Genomic DNA, 18,494 nt, shown 5'->3' with positions numbered 1-18,494 from the left:
CTTTAATCAAGTCAGTAACACCCCTTGTGACACTTAGATTATCAACATCTAAATAGTTTAAAACAATATTTTCATTCATATCTAATTTGATATACAAATTATGAGTGGTTTTAATCTTTGTAAACATAAACAAAAGGAAAAATCTGTCTATTTTTTCATACCATAACTTGGGTTCTTGTTTTAGTCCATGTAATCCTTTCGTCAACTTACAAACAAGACGTTCTTGGCTTGCTTCCCAAATCCTTTTTGGCTAGACAATATAAACCTCTTCTTTTAAATCTCCATTCAGAAAACTTGATTTCACATCGAACTAATGTAACGTCCAATCATATTTTGTTGCCAATATTATTATTATTCTGATTGTGTTTATTTTTTCCACTAGTGCAAAAGTATTTTCATAATTTATACATCCTTTTTGTGAATAACCCTTTGCAACCAATCTTTCCTTATATTTGTCTACGATAATGTCAACTTTTAGTTTTAACTTGTATAATCATTTTAATCATATGGAGACTTTGCTTTTTAGGAAATTCTATCAATTCCCATGTTTCATTTTTCATAATAAAATTGCACTCTTCTTTCGTAGCTTTCATCTATTCTTTATTATGCTTAGCTTGTCATAAATTCAATGATTCTCATATTTGAGTCATTAAAGCATAGTCCTTATACCTAATAGCTCTCTAAGTTTATCATTTTGACCTTCTTGGCATTACACTAATATGGAGAGTTCCTTCATATCTCCTTTTGTTTTGTGGAGTATCCCCATCTCCACTTCTTGGTGTACTCTGAGTACTTGAAGTATCCATGCTACTTGAATCTTTGCTTTGCACCTATTCAATAAGTTATTTGAAATTTTAACAATTTCTTCAAGGAGATGCCCTATTCCAGAAACCAAATTCAAGATACAAATAGTAGGAATGAACATTTATCCCGGCTAAACATATTGAGCCTACCCACATTTAGTTTTATTTCTCAAAGTATATATTTTTCCTTGCATGATTAAATGGACTCCTAATTTTTCAATTTCAGTGTATGTGTTGTCTAATGAAAATAACTTTTTATATTTAAAAAAAATTATAATTTAATAGCATTAATCACATCTATGAATAAGATTTAATAAAAAAAGGTATATGCTTGGTTATGTTTCTACACAAAACGATTAGATTAAACTCTAATTATAATTTAATAACTGATATTCTTTTCTTTATTATTTTATATTAATTATTTTGAAAATAAGATATATAAGAAATAATTATCACTATTAAATAAAAAATTAAAAAAATATCCAACAAAAACTTCAATAACTTTAACCAAGTTAATTTAGTTAATTAACTATTTAAAGTATATAATTGTGACTTTGATCACTGACAATAAAATTGTATAAGATAATACTCAACTCAAATGCTCCTCGCTAAACCTAGTAAACTCAACTGCTCCTAGCTAAACTCAACTGCTCCTGCTCCTAGTAAACAAATCAGGCTTCCGGTACATACATACTTTTGGGACACTTGCATTGTCAATATTACTTCAATTTCCGAGTATATGCAGTGAGCATAAGATAGTCAAGGAATTGTTTATATTATAAGAGAATGATATTTAAAAAAAAAAATCTGCACTTAAATAAATTTGGAAGTTCGAACTATCTTGGATTTTTTTTTAGTGTTGGACCATGTGCACTTCTAATGACAACTGAAGAATGGGCATTATGATTGAGGAATCACTATGCCTACAGGGCTGCTGCATCTAACGGATGGTGTTGTAATATGGGACTTCAATTATTTTGAAGCAATATCGTTTTTATTCATCCGTCTGTTCATCAAGGAAACTGAATAAAAAAATGTAAGTTAATGTGAACGTTTTAATTCTTTGGGACTATTTATAAGTTTAGGGGAAGTCAATAAATTGTACTTGTTTTTGAGTAAATTCTTTGAAACGGAAAACACACTTCAAATTACAAAAAAGTTTTCACGTATAAAAAAACACACACAGAGAAATTGATCAACTATTTATAACTCAAAAAGTTTTGGTTTTGTGCTGGTATTTTATGTGTAAAAAAAACATACACACAGAAGGTCAACTACTTATAAGTTAGAAAGTTTTGGTTTTGTGCTGGTATTTTATGTGTAAAAAAACACACACACACACAAATTGGTCAACTACTTATAAGTCAGAAAGTTTTGGCTTTGTGCTGGTATTTTATTTGAATAATTTAGAATTTTTAGTAACCACTTGTTATTAATTTTAAAGCCTTTTTGGCATATTTTTCTATGAAATTTGATCATAATCTAGTTTGATTAGTTGAAATCACAAATTTGAATAATTGACTTTTAGTAATTTAATGCCTCAATTTTTTTCAAAATACCTAATCCATTTATACTGTCAAAATAACATTTTAGATAATAAAACATCACAAATGTATATTTTCCAAATATAAATATACATTTATTTATTAATACATCAATATTTATTTATATGAAATAATTAATTTGGTCCATCATCTCATTATTTTTAATTATATATATATATGAACACATAGATCTATTTTTTTGGTGCTTCTCTTTTACTATTCATTAATTTTTATATTACTATTCATTAATTTTTATAGGAAATTATATATATTTTTTATTATTATTATAATATTTTTTTATTACCATTCTTTTTTAAAACCTTTAATAATTTATTAATTTTTAGACGTTTCTTGATAAAATTTTATTGACTATCTATCTTACTTTATCCATCTTACTTTTTGTGATGGGAGTCTAACCACATTGAAAATTTCATCCTTGACTATCCATCTTGCTTGTGTGATCAGACTTTAACCACATTGAAAATTTCATCATTGAGTATCCATCTTGCTTGTTGTGATCAGACTCTAATCACATTGAAAATTTCATTGATTATCCATCTTACTTGTTGTGATCAAACTCAAAAGCTTTAACCAAATATTTATGAATATAATTTTACAGGAAATCTTTTTAAAATATTATGAATTACAGAACTGAAATTAGAGAAAACATTACAATTTACCCAAAAATTATTTTGCCAAATTCCAACCAAAAACTCAAATAATAATTAAACAAACACTAAATTTTTCCATTTCCATATTATTTGTTTAATTATATTTAGCTATTTATATTTAGCTATACATTATAGGACTACCAGTGGTAATTTCATTTACTAAGAAACAAGAACAATAACATATCACACAAAAGCAACTGTAAGTAGCACTATTCTGTTTCACGAAAATTAGCGCACAAAGATTCCATAAACTGTTAATATTCCATCCATATGTAAGCAAACAGAGTTACAACTTCTTGATTTAAACAATCAAGACAACGTTTCTCTGCTATCAACCTCTCAGACAAACCACTCTGGAGTATTATGGATAATGTTTTATATATCCAACCCTGCCATTATTAAGCACAACAGTCCATTGTTTGGAATTGAAAGGATCTAGTAGACTAGTTTCTTGGTATGAACAACTACACGAATGTTTATCAATGGATGTTATTTTGGGTGGTTGGGAGGGTGTAATAATAACCTCCCCATCCGCGTTCCAATCGATGCTGTGACATGAAACGTTGATGTCAGATAATGCAATCATACGTAACATGATGTAAAGGATAGGATTAATATGAACCACCTTTCTTCCAGGGGTCGCACAGCTTTTTAAAAACTACAGGGATGCTTCCCAGCAGTCAATCTTGCAATAGAAGCCCTCTTGAACTTTATGTATAATGTCTATGTATGCAACCCAGCCATTATTTAGCTCATTGTGTCCTAGCTAAACGGCTAGATTCAGATCTACTAGTTATATTTTAGAGGTTAAGTGCTTTTAAAGGCTAGATTCAAATCTACTAGCTATATCTCAGAGGTTAAGTGCTTACCCATTTTGGATGAGTGCCTTGGATGGTTACCTGAATTTCCATGGATAAGCTCGTCAAAAAATGGAAAGATTTTTTAGCAACTAAAACAGAAATTAAACAAACTTTTCAACCTCTAAAAGTTGGAAGCTGTAACCTTCTTCTCTCAAAAGACCATTAAAATTAAAATAAAATAAAATTTAATTGATTAAGAAAGGATCCAATCTAACTTGCATAATATTACTGAGTATAGGTTCATAGTGTAGATTCAAAGTTAGTCAGTCATTTTAGTTATATCTATATCACTTCTTTAGTAAACCACAATAACATAAACTTTGTTCACTAGCAGTCAAATTGTACAAGATAGCATTCATTCGATTTCAAAGGCTCCTTGCTAAACACAATGAACAAAGAAGTGTTACAATACATTCATATATTTTGACACTTTCATTCTCAATATTATTTCAGTTTTTCAGTATATGCAGCGTGCATGAGATAGTAAAGAAAGAAGACTGTTTACATTCTGAGAGAATGATATTTGATAAATTTGAAAGTTAGAAATATATTATGCTGGACCAGGGGAACTTCTAATGAAAACTGAAGATTGTCCATGATGACGACTTGGTGCTATTATCTGGGACTAGAAACGTTACTTTGAAGCAATATTGATTTTTATTCACCATCTGTACATCATGGAAACTCAATAGAAAAATGTGAAGTAAATCCATTATCATTTTTGGGAGTATGTGTAATTATAATTGACACTTGTTTCTGCCTAAAAGGTTAAAGACTGAAAAATATATTTGCTTTCCTATGGTGAGTTTACGAGGAATAATAGTTAAACATAGTTCAAAAATAACAAATAAGTCGCTATGTTTCCAAAAAAACACACAGAAATTTGTCAACTACCTGCCAGCCAAAAAGATTTGGCTTTGTGCTGGTATCTTATTTAATAAAATAAAGTAGGAATAATTTAAATTTTTTAAAGCAGTAGTTTTTTGGAGTTTGGGGTGTTTATTTTTCAATAGAATTTAGTTATAATCTGACTGGATTGATTTAAGGAAGTTATAAATTTGAATTCTTAATCTTCACATTATAATACTTCAGGGTTTTTTTGGAATGCTGAATTTATATTTACAATTAATACAGCATTTGCAACAACGAAACATCTAAATTTAGGTTTTATCCATTTCCAACTAAAAATTTCAAAATATAAAATAATTAAACTGACGCTTATTCTTCCACCAAAAATTCGACAAAAAAAAATAATCAAACTTACGGTTAATACTTTCACTAAAAATTCTTGAAACTTGACTCTTTGTGATAGTTTTCTAAAATAATTATGGGTAATAAGTACCCTTATTATGTTTTCCGAAATCTGAGTATAAGGATTCCATAGATTGCAAATATTCTATCCATCTGTGATCAAACACAGTTAGAGCTTCTTCAAAAGAAGAACCACAAAGTTAGAGGTTCTTCGTATCAAGAACCACAACAATGTTTCTCTGCTATCAACCATGCAAAGACCCTCCCATTTTCAAGCGCATAAGCGAGCACATAAGCTCTCTAATCAACATTGCAAGCGAAACCCTCCCTAGTTTTGTGGATTATGTCTTATGCATGCAACCCTGCCATTATTTAGCCCATTATATCCCATTGAATGGATCTTGTAGATAGGCTTCATATCTAATAGCTATATCTCAGAGATTAAGTGCTTACCCAGTTTGGATCACTGCCTTGGATGATTAATTGAATTTCCATTGATACACTTTTCAAAAGATAGAAATGTTTTTTAACCCAAAAAAACAGAGATTAGGCTTTCAAAAGATACAAAGATTTTTTAACAAAAATAGATATTAAGCCAACTTTTCAACCTCTAGAAGTTGGAAGTTTATCAACATGATTTCGGAAGTCTCATTACAAAATAAACCTAGTTAAGAAACATTTGAGGATGCTTTACTCTGCCATTTTTTAAAAATTAAGTTTACATAATTAATTATAATACAAAAATATTTATAATATAACAAAAGAACAAAACGTATTTTGTTTTCTAAAAAATCTTTTGTAATATGTAAATTTCAAATTGCACTTATAAATCCAACCAATTCCTGTCACACTATCCAAATAATTTCTAGATTCTCATTACAACAAAAAAAAGAAAAAGCATACGATACTCTGTTTTGCTAATTTTTGTTAAGGTTGTTTTGTGGCTTCCGGTTCCAGGGATGGTTTTGCCCTGCTATTTATTTACGAGAAAGGCTATTTATATTCCAAAAAATTTATATTAAATTGTCCTCTAGTTAGTGGGAACAAATAACAGTGTTTTTAAACCCCACAATTTCTATCGGTACTCTGTAATCCTAACATTTTTCTAGATTTTGATTTACATAATAAATCATAATATAAAAAAAGTATTTAACCTTCATGAAACACACAGATTTTACAAATTTCAAATCTTAAGCTTATAATTGCAACTAATTCCCATTAGATTTTAACAAAAATAATTAAGAAAAACATCCAAAATAAACCAAATATATGAAAAGTTTAAACTGTAGAAATTTTTGCCATACTGATTTTTAATGATGTACCTCTACACCAACCATTACAATAACTAATTTATGTTTATTTCTTATTCACATTAACTTACAGCAACCATTACCATGGCTAATTTATGTTTATTTCATATTTACATAGACTTACTGCGATACATAATGAGAGCTTAGGCTAGGTAGCTAAGATTATCGCAGTCTCATTCCACAGAATATACTTTTACTTTTACTTCATCATTACATAAAGAGAAGCTCACATAATAACAGTTCGCTCCCCATATGCCCTGTGTGGAGCAACCAGCTTCACCTCCAAAATCCAGCGGGGTCGCGCGTTGCTGCATATAAATTAACATCAGCATCAGCAACGAAAATATTACTGGTCATATAAACAACATTAGATAATTGAAAACCATAGATTCATATAAAAGCTCAGTTGCAGTACCTCCTGTAGACGAGGATCTAGATCTGGAAACGGGTGGGGATATTTTCTTAAATAATTGCGCACACTTCCAAATCGTTCAACAACTTTCCGTTTTATTTCCCTAACCGCCCCAGTGCCCTCTGGACAGTCGCTGGGTTCAAATTGAACGCGTCTAATGTCACTTACAGTCTTTGAAGTATTGAGCTCCTCCGATTTTATCCTTCCATCATCCGAACGCTGCATCATTCTCCTTAAATTCTCTTTTAGCCTTTTCCTTCAGGGTTTTATTCAAACACGCCCACTTTTCATCTGTCTGCATTTTTTCCAAACCCTTGTCAATCATATTTTTTGAATTTTAATTTCTGATTTCTTTTAAATTTAAAATATAGTGATAACACTAAGCTGTTATACCCGCTTGCTAAAAATTTCCATATTTAATAGATATTTGATCAGCAAATTTAAATTAAGATATTTCCATATTTAATAGATATTTGTGTAATACGTTAAGATCTAAAAATTAAATTAAAAAGAAAAATATCATTCACGTTGAAAATATGATGCAACGGCCAATACATCCCTTCGTGCAAAGCCGCTTATATTTGGGGACGTTTTGGAATGTCTAGATGAAGGGACGCTCAACGTGAATGGGGTTTTAGCTCTAGCGCCTCTACACCTGGGATAGTCTTTCAACCACACGCCTCTACACCTGTGGTAGTCTTTCAACCGCTTATAGCGAGGTGCGACACTATCAATCGTTTTCTTTTCACCAATACTTACGATTGTAGACTATGCTTAACATTCTACTTATCCTACTTAGTTTGTGTTTCGCAACTAAGTATTATTAATGTGTGTTCCTTTATACAAGTGAAAGCCCATAACATTCACATAAACAACATTATACAAGAGAAACGCACAACAGTATAAAGGGAGGGGCAACTCCCTGCAATATGAGTCTGCCCGACTCAATATATTATACAATATTCACTTTTACAAAATACAAGTTAAATCTTGGGAAACCCCAAATTTACACTTAGCCAATTTTCACAACTTCGGCAAACTCGGTTGCCCAGCTCGTCGGCACCTCTACACGGTCGCCGCACGACTCTCCAACCCTTCGTTCACCTCGTCACACGATCGTGTTGTTTGCGCAACTCGGGCGCGCCTCCAAGTCGCCACACACGGGCGCCTCTGCCCGAGACACACCTCTGTTCACAATCTCAACACTTCACCAAGTCGTCGTGCACACTTGCACGACGGGCGGGCGCTCCCTGAGTCGCCCAAGAACCCATGCCAAGTCGGCGCACAAACCGGGCGCCCACCAACATTTCATCGTCAGACACTCCGTCACATAAATCAAGCGCCACACACCCATGCACGCTTCAACCGTCCGTCGGGCGCCACACACCCGTACACACCCTCACCGAACCACCGGGCATTCCTACCCGCACCTTCACCCACAACCGCGCTATCATTGTGCCGTCCTGCCCATGAATATCATGTCGGCCCCTCCTACGCATGCTCTCAACCTCCGTCGGCTTCGCACATCGTTGATCAGCCTTCATAACTTTATCACCATGCTACCATGCATATAAACATGCTCGCCCACTCCACATATGCATAACATACCGTCGCATATCAATGAGCTCGCACCAATGCCCCACCGCAGCTCGTCCAAGCTTCAACTGAACGTTGTTTGTTCAGCCTACCCACGCGCACGCACTGTCCATCCGCGCGCCTAGAACTGCAGGTCATTACATTAGCCGTGTTGTACACGTTATCTAGTGGAATTTTTGTATTTAGAAGTTGCTTAGAAAGTAAATCAAATTGTATAAATTAAAATTTTTTTTATTAATTTGCAAATTATGATTTTATATGATAATAAAATTTTGATGTAAAATATTTTATTCAATTTTAAAAATTGTATATTTTTTTTGTATGTTGATAAAATTTTGTTTAAAGTAATTTATTTAATTTTAAGAAAAATCAATTGTATAATTTTTTAAATTTTACAGATAGTGCATGTAATCGGTTGATGACTTATTTTTGGATTGTCCAATTATAGAGTGAGGATTTCTCTTTAAACATGGGCTAATTCTTTTAAGACTAGGAATTATGAGCTTAAAAGCTAGGAATTTGGGTAAGTATTAAAAAGATTCAGCAACTAAAAAATAGAAATAGAAATAGGGGCGCCTTTCCGAGTTTAAAAAGATTGGGAAGATTTGGAAATATCCGACACGTCAAAAACAGCAGTAAGCATCGCTATTATGTTTTCCGAAAACTCGAGTATAAACATTCCATAGACTGCGAATATTCCATCCAGGTGTGATCCACACATAATGCATTCAATTATGAACATAATTTGTAGATCCACACATATAATACATCTAGTTGTATGTCTATACATCTCACGGGGGTATTTTATTGTTGAATTATTATTTAATTATCTTATTTATATAAGTTAATATATTAATGAATGTAGAAAAGCAATAAAACCACTGTGACAATAGGTGGGCAATAATCTAAATCATAAGATTGAAAAATGTGTATATAATGAATTTTTTTTATAGTAATATAAATGTGGACAAATATTTATTAATCGTAAATAAATTTAATTACAACCTTTTTAATTAAATCTTAACACTTGAAAATATTACATACATATTTATAATATTAGTAATAAAAAATAAATTTACGATATTAAAAATAAAAAAATTATAAGGATGGCTATCTGCATAAAATTAAAAGGTGAAGATTGAGAATTGCGTTTATGTAGTACGATACTTAAGATCCAAAAATAAAATTAAAAAAAGAAAGATACCAACAGTTTTTTTTGGGGAGGATTCGAAAATATCTTTTGTGTTGAATTTAGGATGTAACGGCCAAAGCAACGCTTTGTGCAAAGCGGAGGACATTTGGTTATGTTTTGGAATGTTGGGATGAATGGATGCTCAATGTGAATGGTGCCTAGCCGTCCTGTAGGAAGCTTTGTATTTAGTGGTGGTTTGGAAAGTACATCAAAATTTATAAAAAATTAGATTAAACTTCAATTTTAATTTTATAATGGATCAATTTTTTATTATTATTTATTTTAACAATAACGTACGTAAGAAACAATCATCATTATAAAAAGAAAAATAAAAAATTAAAGAAAATATCTAACTAAATTTCAATAGTTTTAACTAAAGTTAATTAACCATTTAAAGTATATAATTGTGACTTTGATTTTGCAATCAAATTGTATAAGATAATACTCAACTCAAATGCTCCTTGTTAAATATAGTGAACAAATACCTATGTTTTGAGACAATTTTATTCTTATTTCACTTCTATTTCTTAGTATATGGAATTGGGAAATAATGTTTACATTAGTAAATTGATAGATTAGGTTGTTTGGTTATTGAAATATATTGAGAGATTTTCTCAATAAGATTCTCTTTGTTTGGAATTTGTTGAATCTCATGAGCACTATTTATGTGGCTTGTAATTTGACTTTGAAAGTAATATATACAAATTATTTTTGTTTAGCTTTGGGCTAGTGTTTGGAGACTGTGGATCTATGCTTTGTGAGGTCCAAATCATGGTAATGGTGTTGTGCTAAAGCGGGGAGATTTGTGAGTTCCAAATCATGGTAATAGTGTTGTGCTAAAGCAGGGAGAGAATAATAGAAGGTCTAGTGGAGATTCTCAAAGAATCCATGTGCTTAATGGCTAACATTTTTGTCATTTTCAAGACTACTATAACTCCCCGCATCAAGTTTGTTTGTTGCCACCTAGATTTTTTTGAGATGTGTGTAATTTTCTATTCTATTTGTAAAAGGTGAAGAACCAATAAATGAACATACTAAATTGTGGTTCTCCTTAGGTGCTAAGAGAACGTATTGCTAGTTTTATTGTGTGAGTTTGTTATATGTTGATGGGTTTTGTTGTGCTTCGGGCTTCAAGAGCGTCATTTATAGGTTATGTTATGAGATCCATGTGTGTAGAAAGGTTGCTTGAATAATTCACTGTTGGATACAGTCCAATATCGATATTGTCCTTCTGGAGATCGAGTTCTCGTCAATTATACAAAATTCACCAAATATGGTTAGAGATTATGTTTTAAATTAGTTGAATGGGAGCTCGAAGATTGCGGTGGTGAAAACATTGTTTTCCTTACATTAATAAATTGATAGATTAAGTTGGTTGGTTGTTAAAATTTGTTGAGAGATTTTCTCAACAATATTCTCCTTGTTTGGAATTTGTTGAATCTCATACACACTATTTATGTGGCTTGTAATTTGTTTTTAAAAATAACATATACAAATTATTTTCGCGTATGATCTGTGTGCCATAATTGCTCTTCCAATTTCTTTGTATGTAATGAATATAACATAATCACTAAAATTATTTATATTATGAAAGAATAATATCCTTTAGAAAAAAAATATGCATATAAATAAATTTAGAAGTTCTAATTATCTTAGGCCCTTTTTTAATATTGGACCATGGGCACTTCTAATAATAAATGGAGAATGGGCATTATGATTGAGGAATCACTATGCTACACAACTGCTGCATCTAACAACTCGAGTTGTAATATGGGACTTCAATTATTTTGAAGCAATGTTCATCAAGGAAACTGAATAGAAAAATGTCAAGCCAATGTGAACGTCTTAATTCTTTGGGAGTATTTGTAAGTTTAGGGAAAGTCAAATTACAAATTCTTAATTCTTTGGACAAATTACAATGTGAACGTCTTAATTATTTGGGAGTATTTGTAAGTTTAGGGAAAGTCAAATTACAAATTCTTAGTTCTTTGGACAAATTACATTTGCTTTCTTTGTGGTGAGTTTCGGAGCAATAACGGTGAAAACACAATTCAAAAATTACAAATAAGTTGTTACGTGGAAGAAAACACACATAAATTAGTTAATTACTCATAAGTCAGAAAGATTTGGATTTGTTTTGATATTTTATTTGAATAATTTAATTTTTTTTTAGCAAATACTTGTTATAAGTTTTGGAATATTTTTAGCATATTTTTTATCGAATTTAGTCATAATCTAACTTGATTTGTTGAAATAAAAAATTTGAGTGATAAATTCTTCACAATTTAATGCTTCAAGTTTTTTTCCAAAATTCCTAATCCATTTATACAATGAAAATAACATTTAGATAACAAAACATCACAAATATATATATATATATATATATATATATATATATATATTTATTAATACATAAATATATATTTATATGAATCAATGAATGAAATATATAAATATACATTTATTTATTAATACATGGATATATATTTATATGAATTAATTAATTTCATCCATTATTTCTTTATTTTTAATTATATATATATGATTGTATATTTATTATGAACACATATATTGTTTTAATCTTTTTCTTACTATTCATTAACTTTTATTGGAAAATAGATTTTATTATTATTATTATTATATTTTTTAACCTTTAATAATATTTATAAACTTTTAGAAGTTTTTTTTGGTAAAATTTTATTGATTATCCATATTGGTTGTTGTGATCAGACTCTAACCACATTGGAAATTATGATGCATCGGCTAATGCAAGGTTTCGTGCAAATCGGGCGTTTTGGAATGTCAGGTATTCAGTGTGCTTATAAATCGGTGAAAGAGGGATGAACGGATGCTCAACGTGAATGGCACCGCCTTACCCGTGTTGTACAGGTTATCGAATGGAATCTTTATATTTATATTTAGATGGTTGTTTAAAAATTAATTCAAAAGGCTATAAATTTAAATATTTTATTTTTTATTTTTTAGTGTAAAATAATTTATTTAATTTTAATAATTATAATTTAAAAAATTCTATAATTGTAAATATCTTTAATTTGTTGATATAATTTGTTTTGAAGTATTTTATTTAATTTAAAGAAATAGAAAATTAAAAATAAATTAAAGTAAAACTTTAAAAATAAAAAAAATAAAAAGATTAATTCACTTTTATTTTAAATAATAGAAGGTAAAATGAAATAATATTTAAAAGTAGAAGAATATTAAAATAAAAAAATTATTTACGTTGTTAATATAATATATTTACACATATTTGATAATGATGATTAAAGTGTATTAAGATTTATATAGTTTATAGGACTTTATGGCAGTAGGAGATTAAATATTATGCTAAAAAAGAAGTGAGAGAAGCTCTCCCAAATTACCATAATTTCATTGAGTTAAAAAGTTAAGAAGTTTGGTAGTGTGACAAATATTTGGAAAATCTAGTGTGAATGTAAGATGGACAATCTAAGAGAAAGTGCTTTTCATCTTCAACCATCCTAAGATTCCGCAAGTGAAAAAGTCCTTCCTCCCATGTCCTTCCTCACATGATGTTTTGGGAGCCCAATTTCACTATGAAGCTCATGAGAATCAATTCTACTCACGAAAGCGTTCATTTTCTTCTTAACACTAGTGAAGACAGGGATAATTTTGATTTTCAATATTGGGGTTGGCCTCCTCTTGATAATATTATAGTTTCGTTTTTCCTTCAACTCTTTAATTCCCCACAATTTCTCCCTAAATATGGAAAAAAATAACATTTTTAATATTATTTGAATTTTGCAAGATGATCTCTACCTTTATTGCTCAATGTTCTATCTTCATTTGAGTCGAAACCTTGGGTTTTTTTACTAAAGTTAGAAGAAATTTTAAGAAACATCTTGACATCCATGTTGTACAACTTCTTCTTATACCAGTGATACTCATGCTTTCATGGATTTGTTCAATCAAGGCCGATCATCCTTATGCCTTTCATTTGAGTCGAAAGTGTGGTGTTTTTTACTAGAGTTAGAAGCACTTTTAAGAAACATCTTGGCATCCATGTTGTACAACTTCTTCTTATACCAATCATACTCATGATTGCATATTCTCACATCCATATAAAATAATAGGAGTAACAAGACTCTCAAAGAAGAGGTATTTTATTCCAAATCCAAAGACCCAATTGTTTTCAAGCCCGTCATTACATTTCCAACCTCCATTTATCCTTTTCTGAATGTTATAGTTTCAAATGAGTTTATATGGATGTCAATTCCATATATTTGTATGAAGGAACTTCCTCGAAGGAACTCTTGTTCTAACTGAAATTATCATAGGTGATATTTTTGGATTTAATTATAATGAATTTAGCCTTTCTAGTATTTACAATCATATCATTCTTTGAGTAGAAATTTTGGAGGATTCTAAGTTGTTTGCCATGATGGTAATGGTTCTTTGCTAAAAGAACAACATCATCAACATAAGAGAAAAGAGTTATAACCATATGAGTGAATGTGGGGTCAATACAACCATCATCTTCCAAACACTCTTCTAGCTTATTAATGTGCATACAAACACTCTTCTAGCTTATCAATGTACATACCAAAAAGGGTAGAGGATAAGCTATACCATGACTACTCCATTAATAATATGAAAAGGTCATAATAAAATTTACGGATTAATATTTTTTATTAATATTAAATATATCATTTTTAAAAATTTAATTAGCATTATTTATAAGGAAGCTCATATGGTAATTTAAATCTGTTGTGAGTTTTGTGACTTAGCCATTTAAAAGCACTGAAAAGGAAAATAACCCTTTTATAAACCAATCTTAAAAAAATATTTAAGATAATAAAATTGTAACTAATAATAGTGGAAGAGAAATTAATATTTTCTCATTTGAAACTTTAAAAGAATGAATTGTAAATGATAATAGTAAACATTGCAAAATCATAAAAAGTTGAACTTATTTTTAAATAAAAAATAATGTATTCATAAAGCAAAGTCAAAATATAATATATAGATTCAACACAGTGAAAAACACTTAGGACACTTCGATCGTGCAGAGGTTACTATCAAGCTTGTGATGTCAATAGATTCTTGCTTGAATTTAGGAAATTAGACTAGAAAAACCCACTAGAAAAACTTCCAAAAAATCTGACTAAGTAAGTTGGGTTTATTTATTGTTGAATTTTTATTTAACTAACTCATTCATTCAATAATGAACATAAAGCTAACCCGATCAGGATGCGGGCCACCAGTTGGGACAACCTGGGTGTAGTCATGTTTAGTACCTGGGCACTTAATACTGTCGTCCCCCACATGATCAAGGCAGGGGGTGCGGTGACCCTTGGCATGAATGCATGCTGGGGAAGTGGGCAAGGTGGTGGGACAAGAGATAAGGCTGGGTATAATGGAAAGAGAGGTTACTCGATGTGCATCACTAGAATGAAAGCTTGTGGTGAATGGTGGCGAGACAATGCAATGGGAGGACGCTGGAATGGGAGGAACCTAGGCCAAAGACGGACGCTTGCAGACTCCGGGTATGTAATTCTGCTTTGCTTGAACATTGCAATTATGTTTTGGTTGGGGTTTTGCTGGGGGAAAGGAGGGGAATAGTTTGAAAATTTGGGGAATAGAACATTGTTTGTGGCAATGGGGGAGACAATTGCTTCCCATAGCCTGGTTTTGTGTCTATACCTTCTGCCAAATGGGTAAAACCCATGATTGCTGGGGGCGAAACGCTTGCTGCGAGGTTGGGAAGCTCTGCATTCTGTAAATAAGGTCGAGGGAAAGCTTGATAGTGGCACCACAATTCACGAGAGGCATAGGTTTGTAGAGAGGGGTAGGGGAACCAAATGGTAGGGGGTGGGGACGCAACCACGCCTGTGGCTTGCGAAGCAACTATTGGGGCAGTTGGAAACCTTACGGGAATGATGGCGAGGCCAAAAATTCTGAGTGGAAACCCAATCGAGGGGACCTGAGAGGCAAAGCCACTTATCTTTGGGCCGAGGGAGCAAGGAACTGGAACTATCACATGCGTGTTGTTAGAATCAAGGAGGGTCTGCGGGCTCGGCTTGAGCCGGGGAGGGATGACCTGCACACAAACACTATTAAGGGGGAAGGGAACAAAGGCGAGCCAAGGGGTGAGGGACAAGGACCTCCCCTCTGGCAGTTGAGGGCTTCGACCCACCCCAGAACTAATGCGGTGAGAAATAGTGGAGAGAAGAATCATGAATAGGAAAGGTGGTGTATTACGAAAATTCTGTGTTTTATTCTAACTTATTTTGGGTGTCATTAGTGTTCTGGAAAACAGGTCATGGCTTGTACTGCGAGAGGTTGTGGGAGTGGTAGGAGAGGTCCGACTCCCCGGAAAGATAAGGGGTCGAGCACGTCGAAAACACGCAAGCGCTAGAAATCAGTAGAAAACCTCATCACTGAACAATGGAGACTTACTGTGGGGGGACGAATGTTGGCATTCAAAAATTGCAAGAAGAATGGGAAGAGGAGGTAAAACAAGGAAGTGAGTAGGAGGAAGAGATGGATAATTGGAGAACTCTAGTTCTAGATCCGGGTAACACCAGTGGGAGAATCACGTAGTTCAAGCAAAAATTGTACTTGTACTGGTTAATGAAGAGTTTACTAGGTAAGGCGATGGAGCATATATCCGTGGGTATGGCGGTGGCACTATAGGGAATGTCAAACTGTAAGAAGGACATCGAGAAAATTCTCTTCTAGTTGCATAAACAGGATATTAGGCTGGAAAAAATTGACCGCCACATCCCTTGCATTCTGGAGTCGTACGCATCAACCAAGGATCCAACTCACGTCGCATCTACCTCAGAGGATCAGAGGGATTAAACTCATACCCATGCATAATTCTGTCTTAAGTGGTTAGCTTTTAATTTTCATGTTGCAAATGTCAGTTTTTACAGTTATGTAGTGTATGGACATGAGATAGAGATGTATCTAGCCTAGCTGGAAAGATTAAGACAATATTGTTTTTGGATGGCTTATAGCGTTGACCGATGGCCAACAGACTTGGTTTCCCCTCGGGGCAAGTTGAGGCCACTTGATTAATTTGTGTGGTGTAAACTTGCTTATTATATAATAGAAGATGAAATGGACCTGCCAAACTTAATTAAAAAAAAATAATAAACATAAAGCTAAGCCATTGTTCATTTATATAGTATATTTATTGTTGAATCTATATTTAACTAAGTCATAAAGTTAAAATCACCCATTTATTGTTGAATTTTTATTTAATTAATTAGAAAGCAAATCTTTGATCCATGTAGAAAGATTTAAGAGAGAGATAAAACAAAAAATTATAATTGTAGCAATAAAATTAGTAAGAATATTTAAAATTTACAATAATTTCATATAAATAATCACAAATATTTATTTAAAATAAATATTTAAAATAATTTCACAAATTTAAAAGCAACATTTTCCATTCAATTATTATAACCAAACATATTATATACCTTTCATATTTATAATAAAAAGATTTCTAAAATATCACACATTCCTTATCGGCATGAAAATAGAATATAAAGATTGAGAATCGCGTTTATGTCCCAAGTTAGCTAGGATCCAAAAATTAAAAAGAAAAATCTAATCGCATTTATGTCCTAAGTTAGTTAGGATCCAAAAATTAAAAAGAAAAATCTAATCGCGTTTATGTCCTAAGTTAGTTAGGATTAAAAAAAAATTAAAAAAATCAACATGAAAATAGAGTATAAAGATTTAGAATGGCATTCATGTGGTAAGTTAGTTAGGATCCAAAAATTAAAACCGTAAACATTAAAATACCAGAGGTATAAAAAGGTTTGGAGTATTTGAATAGAGTATAAAGATTTAGAATGGCTTTCATTGGTAAGTTAGTTAGGATCCAAAAATTAAAACCTTAAAAATTAAAATACTAGAGGTATAAAAAGGTTTGGAGTATTTGAATATATCCTAAACGCTGAATTTATGATGAAAAAACCAATGCAATGCTTGCAAAGCGGAACTGTACAGATATCCAATAAAATCGAATATTTATATTTAAAAGGCTGTTTGGGATAAATCAAAACGTATATATATATATATATATATATATATATATATATATAGAATTATAATGATATATTTTTATAATTTTTGAAAATAAAATTTATTTTTTATTTATATTTTAAATTTAAAAATAATAGAAAAAACATTATATTTATAAATAGAGTTACGATATCAACATAATATGATACATTGAAAACCAATTTTACTATAATAATATGATCAGAAAAATAAGATGGGTTTATATTATTAAATATTAGAGATAGAGTTTTATTTTTTTAATCTAATTAATATTATTTATAAAAGAGAGTGTGTTATAATTTAAATATATTATTAAGTTATGTTTTAGTTAGAGATAATGTTGTTTGTTGTTGTTGTTGTCATTGTTTTTTTTTTAATTAGTTTAAATCTATTTTAATTATGGACGGATCAAATTTTTCATAATGTATATTTTTGTTTAGTGCAAAATTTGAGAAGATGTTTACACCTCAAAAGATTTGAGCTCTCAGTGCTTAATAGATCCAGAGTTAAGATGAATCTATATTGGTTATATATATATATATATATATATATATATAACTAACCTTTATAGCTAAGACAATATACTTGAAGCTTTTTGTTAGACTATAAAACCTAATAAGCTTCTCTACTATGCCATAAAACCCTATAAAAATATATGCCTTTGTATTTGCATTAGTTGAGAATATTAGCTATCGTTAGTTTAATTTTATTTTTTATGTTATCATTAGATCTCCTAAATAAAATGCAATAACAATTGTATCCAAACTAAGTTGTTATGAATAATTGAGAGACATATTTGA

At 31.0% G+C, this 18,494-nt stretch overlaps 1 protein-coding gene across 1 annotated transcript; it reads right to left on the bottom strand.

Moving 5' to 3' along the window:
* Nucleotides 1–3,270: 3,270 nt before the first annotated feature.
* LOC149148320 (uncharacterized) lies at nt 3,271–7,165 on the bottom strand. Its single transcript, XM_089445510.1, has 4 exons — nt 6,855–7,165; nt 6,670–6,747; nt 3,888–3,917; nt 3,271–3,566 (listed from the first exon to the last, which is right to left on the bottom strand). Exons 1-4 carry the CDS (start codon nt 7,077–7,079, stop codon nt 3,498–3,500), a joined length of 402 nt encoding a protein of 133 aa, XP_089301636.1. The 5' UTR covers nt 7,080–7,165; the 3' UTR covers nt 3,271–3,497.
* Nucleotides 7,166–18,494: the final 11,329 nt, after the last annotated feature.

This window comes from Pinus tabuliformis, chromosome 9 (assembly GCF_031772625.1).
Source record: "Pinus tabuliformis cultivar Carrire ecotype Pingquan chromosome 9, CPIR1, whole genome shotgun sequence".
In the NCBI taxonomy this organism is placed as follows: Eukaryota; Viridiplantae; Streptophyta; class Pinopsida; order Pinales; family Pinaceae; genus Pinus; species Pinus tabuliformis.
The sequence above is the reverse complement of the archived record's forward strand: the minus strand, read 5'-3'. Positions and strand labels throughout refer to the sequence as shown.

Bases quoted from the DNA above. Each gene is read 5' to 3' on its own strand.
- LOC149148320 (XM_089445510.1), bottom strand. From the start codon at position 7,079: ATGATGCAGCGTTCGGATGATGGAAGGATAAAATCGGAGGAGCTCAAT. The intron at 3,918-6,669 runs GTGAGCTTCTCT...ATGGAAATTCAG, and splicing joins GGGGAGCGAACTGTTATTAT to GTAACCATCCAAGGCACTCA. The intron at 3,567-3,887 runs GTAAGCACTTAA...TTCATGTCACAG, and splicing joins AAGGCACTCATCCAAAATGG to CATCGATTGGAACGCGGATG.